Source organism: Branchiostoma floridae, chromosome 11 (genome assembly GCF_000003815.2).
Source record: "Branchiostoma floridae strain S238N-H82 chromosome 11, Bfl_VNyyK, whole genome shotgun sequence".
In the NCBI taxonomy this organism is placed as follows: Eukaryota; Metazoa; Chordata; class Leptocardii; order Amphioxiformes; family Branchiostomatidae; genus Branchiostoma; species Branchiostoma floridae.
Window position 1 is genome coordinate 18,726,103 of NC_049989.1, and position 9,723 is coordinate 18,735,825.

Sequence of the window (9,723 nt, forward strand, 5' to 3'; positions counted from 1 at the left end):
TGAGCCTGTAGAACCCGAATCAGAATCAGAATGATTAATTTGTAAGGCGTCGCAGCCTTTTAGGCTGAATTGTGTGATACATTACGATTCAGTACATACACACTTAAAATCATTAAACAAGCGATTAATATTGTATTCACAAGGATGCATTACAAATATATTGCAATACATAATGATTACAAAATCACTTGAAATCATTTCGATGTGCCTCAAAGACTCAGAAACATCATCCTGTCACGCCTAACCTTTGTGCAGTTTAAGCGATGCGTAACTATATTATAGGGATATGCTCACCGGTACTTGGTGGCAACGGTTTCCGGCTCTACGGCAATACGACAATCTTATCACAGCCAACACTTTCAATGCAGCAGAAATAATGTTAGCATATGGAAATAAAATAGTAGAAGTGAAAAAAATGTGACTAACCAACATGATTCTAACTTTAAGTCGTAATAACGAAAACATAAATAAGATATAAAAACAAACAAGTAGGTGCCGATAAAAAATTAATTAAACGCGTAAAATCAGCCAAGAATATTTTGTCACCACTTTTTTTCTGATTTGACTTTTATCTTCATCAAAAATAATCGTACGTAAAGTCATAACTCTGACAATGGGTGAAAGTTCTAATTTGTAAAATTAGATTCTGGTTTCATAAGATATTTGCAAAAGCAAACCTTTTGTGTGGAAATCAAATTCACAAGCCATCCCCCATCTGGTGGGCCAATGTTCAGCCTAAGCGTAACAAATAGATGATTCACAGCAGCATTCAATTTATGAGGTTAACGCACCTATTGGCTGGATGGAAATTCTATCAGCATATTTCCTTTGCATCTAACCGAACTCAATCAATCAGAAAGCACCGCCTGAGGTGAGTAGGCGCATCTAACCAGACTTGATCAATCAGAAACACCGCCTGAGGAGAGTAGGCGTAGCGTAAGACAATCTGAACTGTGGGAGAGTTGGTCGAGGCCTTATGACGTAGACGCAACGCGTAGCCAGGCTCCTTACTCTTCCCCTGCCTTTTCGTACTAAACAGACTGTTTCTGGTCGCTTCTGTGCAGTGCTGACCGTTTTCTCGTAGCAGCAACAGCAGCGATGGCTGAGCTCGACTTCGAAAACGCTTCCCTTGACGTTTACAACATGAACGCGTCGTATGTTTTCAACCACACGTTTTGGATGGACGGCATGGATGAGATGAAGCCGCTGTCGTCCGTCACGTTGGTCCTCATCAGTGTGACGTACGGCGTGATCTTCCTGGTGGGCATCCTGGGGAACGTGTCGGTGGGGCTGGCGGTGTGGGGGAACAGGGAGCTCCGCACGCCCACCAACTTCTTCCTGCTGAATCTCAGCGTGGCGGACCTGCTCCTGCTGCTGTTCTGTCTACCAGTGTACGTGGTTGAGCTGTGGGTCCACTACCCTTGGTTACTAGGCGAAACGATGTGTGAGTAGGCTTCGATTGTTTGTTTGTTTGTTTGTTTGTTTGTTTGTCTGTCTGTTTGCTTTTTTCGCCGTACCGCTCCTTTTCCATCTACCGGTTTATGTGGTACAGCTCTTGGTCCACTACCCCTGGTTACGGGGGGAAACGATGTGTGAGTAGTCTTTGATCGTTTGTTTGCTGTTTCGCGGACCCATTGCTGCCCGTCGAGCTGTGGGTCCACTACCCTTGGTTACTGGGCGAAACAATGTGTGAGTACTCTTTGATTGTTTATTTGTTTGTTTGTTAGTTTTCTCCTTCGCGAAACCGCTTCTGTTGCATCTATCACCACCCCTGGTTGTTACTGGGCGAAACGATGTGAGTAGCCTTTGTGTGTTTGTTTGTTTGTTTGTTTGTTCGCTCCTGTTCTGTCTACCGGTGTACGTGGTCGAGCTGTGGGTGCACTATCCTTGGTTACTGGGGGGAACGATGTGTGAGTACACTTTAATAGTTTGTTTGTCTGTCTGTCTGTCTGTTTGCTTTTTCACCGTACCGCTCCTTTTCCATTAACCGATGTATGTGGTACAGCTCTTGGTCCACTACCCCTGGTTACGGGGGGAAACGATGTGTGAGTAGTCTTTGATTGTTTGTTTGCTATTTCGCGGACCCACTGCTGTTTGTGTGCGTGGTCCAGCACTTGGTCTACTACCCTTGGGTACAGGGCGAATAATGTGTGAGTAGTCTTTGTTTGTTTCTTTGTCTGTTTGTTTGTTTGTTTGTTTGTATGTTTGCAAACCTTCTTCTCTTTCCTTTGTCAGTGTGGGTGGTGAAAGTGTGGATCTCCATGTAGCCCCTGTTTACCTTCTTTGTTTTAGTAATTTTGATTATCTGTTTGTTTGTTTGTTTGTCTTTTTGCTTTTATACTCTTTCGCGGACCCACTCATGTGCTAACTGCCGGTTTACTGGTCGGGTCCACTGCCCCTGCCTGTGTGCGAGTAGTCTTCTGATTGATTGATTGATTGATTGATTGATTGATTGACTGATTCATTGATTGATTCATTGATTCTCAACCGTCGGGTTAAGAACGGAGAGCTCTTGTGTATCTCGCCCCGGAGCATGCCTCGCCTATCACGTGCTCAAGCTATCGCTCTCCTATCGCACTGGCCCTCCAGCCTAACAGGCCTGCTAACCATGTGTTAGTAGACATCATTTCCTTTCTTCCATAGTTTCACATTGAAAAAGACGTATATCCAGTATCGGCCACCTAAATAACGTTATCAAAAGAGGCTAGCTAACGGTTGTAACAAAATCCTTAGACTGCGTAATAATAACTTTCGATTTGTATAGCATTAATTTCAACGCTCGTTTCCCTTTATCCCGAGTTGACCTACTTGTATTAGAGTTTTTTTAAGGACAGGATGTTTATAATTTTAAGTCTATAGACAGAGTTTTATAATTGCAATGTTCTCAAAACAATGCAGTTTGAAACCATCATCCGTTGACTCCATACCCTCTTAGTACCATAAACAACGGATATAACGCTAAGTTAACGTTGTCCTGCGTTATGCCATCACAGTTAGGACACTCGACAAAAGGAGCTTATCATTTGGGTGTTGTTGTGGGTTTCTTTAAAAGATTTTAAAACACTACTCCGTTTATGTGAAACCAATTCGTTAGGAATGCAGACACGCGCCATGTACCAAACTATATATAGCTAGGTCATCACGAACACCAGCATTTCTACTGCCTGTACCTTGCGGGTTATTAAACCGTGTAGTACATGGTGTGTGTGGGCGCTTATGGTTGGACTGTCGTAGTTTGACAGTATTTGAGTCCTTGCCTGGACAAAGGACAGGTTCTTGTATCCATGAATTCTCTGAGGGGAAATGAAGGGCACATTATCCATTTGACATTGTATTCGTTCGGCAAAATTGAACACGTGTTGGAGGGGAAAAGCCACGAGGCTTATTCAAGTTCTCCCCCGTTAAAGTTAACAATGTAGAGAGAAAATAATGATAGTAAACGATGGCAGATGATATCAACATCATGATAGATCAGAGAATGAATCTGATAGTAAATTGTCACAAAGAGTAACATGATCGATAATTGTTTGGATATGACAACCATACGTCTAATTATAACATAATTCCGTAGAAAAATAACATAATATTATCTTTAAAAAGGCCAATTTCAATTAGCAAAATAAGGAATTGAGTGCGAAGGGATTTTGATATAACATTCAGCTTACAATCTTACGAAGCTTTACTGGGTTGATACTTGGTTGTGTATTGATTATGTTGAGCCTCATATTGAACCACATGTGTGCATCAAGCTAGCTCATATAACGATTTATAAAACACGAGGAATCCTTGACATATGCCTAGCGCGGCAGTGTAAACAGTCCTCTCGAAAGACGTTGAGGATGGATTCATCAACACTTCTTTGTGTTGACGCCTTCTCAAAGCGGAAATGACTACCACCATACAGCATTCATGAGCATTAGACTTGTGTTTGCGATCAAGCACCTCTTACGTCTCGCTCTGGATTAACAGGATGTAGATGCCTTGGAGCAAAAGGTTAAGAGATATCCTGTTTGTCACGCTTGAAAGACCAGTAACGCCTCGTGAGTGACACATACTCGCCACTCAGACACTCTTTACGGGTCTTCAACACTGTCAATCACAGCTCGTCAGTCAGAACCAAGGACAGGTATCAAAACGTGACGTGTTCAAAACCAATAGACTTTGACGTATTCGTCTAGATTAACAGGAAGTAGATTCCTTCTACGAAAACTTCTTTTTGTTTGCGCCTTTTCAAAGATATATAATCGGATATCACAAACATATAAAAACACACTACGGATTTGGTGCGTTGATGTGCCAACTGCACATTGACTTCCACCAAGAACCGTATATTTAATCGGATATCAGCAGAATTTTCAGTGCCAGACGTGTTAATTTGTGTTCCTTATTAAGCCCCTCTGACGTATTCTTATGGACTAGCAGGATGTAGATACTTCTGAGGAAAGGGCTACGAAACATCCTGTTTTTACCCTCAAATGACCAATGATTCTACTTGAGGGACACATGTTCGCTCCACAGACGCTCGTTATCGCTGATCAACACTCTCAATCACGGCTCGATAATCAGTACCGTAGAGAGGAAGGCCTGGTGACACCTTCGCGAGTAGGAAATGACTAGCAACAGATTTAGCAGGATCGAAACAGTAAAGCGTTTGCGACCAACTAACTTTGACGTATTCCTTTTACTTAACAGGCCTGATGCAGGTTTCTACGAAGAAGGTTGTTTTGTTAGCGCCTCGTTAAAGAAACGTCATCAGATACCGACAGATTAATCAACATTACACCATGGTGTGTTCGCGACCAACCGACACTGACGCGTAACGTTACTTATCATTGTCGGCCACATACCTTACGGCGTGTCAAAACAACATGTTAAGTTAAAAATGACCCTTTGAACCTAACCATGCGACAGAAAATACCCTGTCATTTCATTTATTACCTTAAAGTGCCGTTGTTTGGCTCTATTAACCGATCCTATCGAACCCCATATCGAACAAATGGAACCTCCTGCTCGATTTCTAACACTTCTGTAGAAAACAGCGCTAGTGGAATAGAAATGTCCGCCGTCCGTATTGTTAACACCGAGTGCCTTCTTGACGCATTCATCTTGCTTAACAGAGCGTACATTCCTTCGAGAAAACTATTACGGCAACAGACATATCCTTCTCTCCTGCTCGCCCTCGAAGAGCCAGCTCATCTCTAGAGAAAATGCCCAATCGAATAGGGATAAGTATCAAATCACAAAGCGTAGCGAACCACGCGACACTGGGATTATTAGTGTGTGGACGTCTCAGAGGAAAAAGACTAAGGAAATTGTCCTTTTCCTTGTGTTGACCCAGGAAGAGCCAACTCATTTCCAGAGAATAAATGCCCAATAATAGATTCATTAGTATCAAACCATGATGCGTCCGCTACCACAAAACAGTGAGCTTTACAGTGTTTAGATTGCTCGGAGGAAGAAGACTTCGGAAATTGACATTCTTCTTGTGTTGACCATCGAGGAGCCAACTCACCCCCAGAGAATAAATGCCCAATCGATAGGGATTAGTATCAAGTCACGAAGCGTAGCGAACCATACGACACTGAGGAAAACAAGACTTGTGGAAGTGACCTTTTCCTTGTGTTGACTCTCCAGGGAAATGGTTCCTCTGGAGTGACACGTGCTCGGTCTATAGACGCTCGTTAGCGCTGTTGAACACTCTCAATCACAGCTCGTTATTAAGTACCGGGGAGAGGAAAGCCTGGTGACGCCTTCTCGAGTGTGAAATTACTAGCAACAGATTTGTTAGCATAAAACTGTTGTTAGAGATGTTCGCGTCCAAACGCCACTGGTGTATTCCTTTTGAATACAGAGCGTAGATACCTACGAGGAGAGGGTCAAGGAAACCGAGATATCATTTTTGTTTACCCTCAAAGGGCCACCGACTCCTCTGGAGGGACATATGCTCGCACCTCAGACGATTGTTAACGCCGTTCAACACTCTCAACTACCATTCAGTAATCAACACATTGGATAGACAGGCGTGTTGACGCCTTCTTGAGTAGGAAAGGACTAGTGACAGATTTACAAGCACCGCATTAATCAGCAACGTGGAGAGACATCCATGCTGACGCCTTCTCTCGAGTAGGGAAATGACTGTAAACAAATTTACCAGCAACAAAACGTGACGTGGAACTTGCGACCAGCCGACGTGCTCCTTAACAGGATGCAGGTTCCTTCGAGAAAAGTTATTTTTGTTCGCGCCTCCTTAATGATATCAGATATCAACTGTTCAATCAGCGTCGCTTCTTGTCGTGTTTGCAACCAAACAACTCTGACGTATTCCTTAAGAGGATGTAGACTCCTTCGAGGAAAGTTACTTTGTTGACGCCTCCTTGAAAGGTATCAGACAGATTTATCAACATTGCACCGTGACATTTTCGCGACAAACCAACTCTGACGTATTCCTTAACAGGATGTAGACTCCTTCGAGGAAAGTTATTTTTGTTCGCGCCTCCTGAAAGATATCAGATATCAGCTGTTTTATCAGCGTCGCTTCTTGAAGTGTTCGCGACCAACCGACGCATTCCTCTTTCTTAACAGGATGCAGGTTCCTTCGAAGAAAGTTATTTTTGTTGACGCCTTCTCAAAGATTTCAGATATCAGCAAATGTATCAATATGGCACCGCGTCGTGTTCGCGACCAAACAAATCTGGCGTGCTCCTTAACAGGATGCAGGTTCCTTCGAGGAAAGTTATTTTGTTGACGCCTCCTCAAAGATATCAGATATCAACAGATTTATCACCATTCCTTCGTGACGTGTTCGCTGCACAAGAAACCTGACGCATCCCTCTTACTCACAGGATGCAAGTTCCTTAAAAAAAGAAAAGTTATCATTGTTTTAGTCTCTTCAAGGGTATATTATCAGATATCAACAACTTTACCAGCATCACACCCTGACTTGTTCGCGACCAACCAACCTTGACGTATTTCTCCATCATAACGTGACAGGATGCAGATACCTTCGAGGAAAAGTCATTTTTGTTAGCGCCTCCTCTTCAAGGATATCGACAGATTAATCGCCATCCGATGTTTTTCTTGTGTAGACCCTCAAAGAACCAACTCATCACCAGAGACGAAATACCCAATAGTAGATAATTAGAATCAAATTATATGACGGTCACCAATACCCGACACTGAGCTTAACAGTATTTAGATTCCTCAGAGGAAAGAAACTACTACAGTTTTGTGAGAAAACGGTCAAAAAGATAGACATATCTTTCTTCTGCTCACCCCTGAAGAGCTAACGTATCTACAGAGACAAAATGTTTAATAATAGATCTCAAATCATGATGCTCCCGCTACCACACGACACTGAGCTTAACAATATTTAGATTCCTCAGAGAAAAAAGACTAAGGAAATTATCTTTTTCCTTGTGTTGGCCCTCGAAGAGCCGACTCATCTCCAGATACTAAATTCCCAATGATAGATTCATTAGTATCAAACCACCTCAAGAGAAGGAATGCCCAATCGAAAGGGATTAGTATCAAGTCACGAAGCGTAGCGGACCACGTGACACTGAGCACAACAGTGTGCGGATTTCTCGGAGGAAAAGGGCTAAGGAAATTGATATCTTCCTTGTGTTGACCCTCGAAGGGCTAATAAGTCCTCTCGAGTGAGCCATGCACGGTCCTCAGGCGCTCGTTATCGCTGGTCAGCACGCGTAATCACAACTCATTAATCAGCACTATGGACAGGCAGTGTGAGGCACTGATTGGCACCATAGCGGTTGGTCTATAGAAGCACCCCTGGGGTTACTAGTCACGGAGCCAAGAGAGAAAAAGAAACATCCGGAAATTAGCTACCAGAAAGCTGCACATGCATATTATACAGTATAACGTTAGCAGTAAATGCTTATTATGGTGGGAAAAGAAAGTAATGCTCATCTGTATCAACAGGGCAAATTTTCTTTGATACTGCAATATTTGTATCGTACAGCACCTGCGTGGAGATAGTGTTAGTTCTAGAGATAGTGAAAGGCTTATGGTGGAGCTGAGAGTTTTCTAGTTGGTTCATTTGGCATTGTACGTAGATAACACGGTCTTATATAGGAGATTGGAATTTACTTCCTGCTCAATTGAATTCAGAATCAGGGGTGGGTAAAGCTTTATCTTAGTATCAACAGCGTGACTCCGCATTAAAAGAATCCGCTCGAACTTCTGCTTGGAAACTCACTTGCTCACGAGTGTGGCACACTTTCGAGTATCTCCTCTCTGGTATTCTGGAAGAGTGTCTGGTATTCTGGAAGAGTGTCTGGTATTCTGGAAGAGTGGTAGTTTCCCCACATTGAAGCAATCAATCTCCTCAACAAAGACCATTAAACTAAGTGTTGGTCGCAGTGGATACAATTATCTTCCACATAGATCCTGTCGTTTATTCTGGAAGAGTGTCTGGCAAGATGGCAAGTATTTGGCATGACACAGGAGAGTTTAGCATTAGCAAAGTTGCATGTATGTATTTCATAAAAGTGGTGCTTTATTCATGTTTTGCATGTTCTGCGTGTAAAATATTAGATTCCGTGTAGACGTAACAAGAAACGTACTCATCAGCGCCAGACACATACGTGACAGCGTTTTAAAACAGTATATTAAGCACAGGACACTTGTCTGTACCACGGCTTCATTACTCACCCTTTAAACCCATGCGACAAGACAGCCGCCCAGCCATGTAGTATATCGAACGTCGATGGAACGGTTTTTATTTTTTTAAGTATCCATCCGCCGTGTATAGTAACGCCGTTGCTAAGGGCGCAGTTTTCCCGCGCGCCAACGAGATGAAATTTCATCCGAGTTGACAGCTGATTGCATCACGATGTGTGACCTTTCAGCGAAATGACGGTGAGTGTCGGATGTGTTTGCTATCTGCTCTCCATTTAATCCATTTTTGTGGGGTTTTACAACGATTTTAATTTGTTTTATGATCAAACTTGGAACACAGTCAAATTAGCAAAATGGCAGCGTCGTAAAGAGTTGAAAATTCGGCGATTTTCAGATTGGGGGCGTTTGCTTTTCGCACTTAGATCCTTATTCATTTGATGGTGCGTCAGAACCGTTTAACTCTTGTCTATATCCCGTGTGAAAATCCCGTTGGTTTGAAATCTGGGTAGATACGTAATTCAAAGTCTGCCTAGGTCACTTTTTAGCGATTTTTCGCCAACATGCTGGTGTACGTAGTGTAAGTCCTATGAGGTTTTTTTACTGGGCGGGCCCTGTTACATGTGACAAATTTGCTTTATCGTCGGTATTTCTTGTAAACACAATAACCACCGAGGTGCAAACCTGCATGGCTTGGTGTAAAATGTTGATATACGTGACAAATTTTCTGACTCAGAATTTGTTAGTGAGGATATATTTTGCGCTCAGAGAAATTTTAATCGAAAACAGCGGAGAATTTGGCCGTGAAAAATCTATCCTTCAATGCGTTACATAGCCTGACATCCTCTGAAAACCCCAAAACTAATACAGGAGGTCGAAAAAAATCCAGCAAAAAACAGATAATAGTTGCTAAGCCACAGGACAACAAAGCTGGTTTAAAATGTATTACGAATTGAACCACAGAACGTGTATCAAAACAGCAATTGTGTATCAAAAGAAACAACAAGTCTTTACCATTACTTCTAGGAGGTATTACATTTAGGTTGTCATCTTAGCAGAATCAGCTGAGGTAATCAATGTTTGTATTGC

The 9,723-nt window shown here is 42.6% G+C and overlaps 1 protein-coding gene and 1 long non-coding RNA gene across 2 annotated transcripts in view; both read left to right on the forward strand.

Annotated features, from left to right (window-relative positions):
- Positions 1-1,098: 1,098 nt before the first annotated feature.
- Positions 1,099-1,452, forward strand: LOC118425318 (neuromedin-U receptor 2-like). The gene has a single exon (XM_035834125.1). It carries the CDS (start codon positions 1,099-1,101, stop codon positions 1,450-1,452), a length of 354 nt encoding a protein of 117 aa, XP_035690018.1.
- A 7,241-nt stretch (positions 1,453-8,693) lies between these two features.
- LOC118426663 overlaps positions 8,694-9,723 on the forward strand; it is a 6,218-nt gene continuing 5,188 nt past the window's right edge. The window contains exon 1 of the long non-coding RNA XR_004832439.1: positions 8,694-8,877. This is a non-coding gene — a long non-coding RNA (uncharacterized LOC118426663). The remainder of the gene's footprint in view (positions 8,878-9,723) is intronic.

Bases quoted from the DNA above. Each gene is read 5' to 3' on its own strand.
- LOC118425318 (XM_035834125.1), top strand. From the start codon at position 1,099: ATGGCTGAGCTCGACTTCGAAAACGCTTCCCTTGACGTTTACAACATG.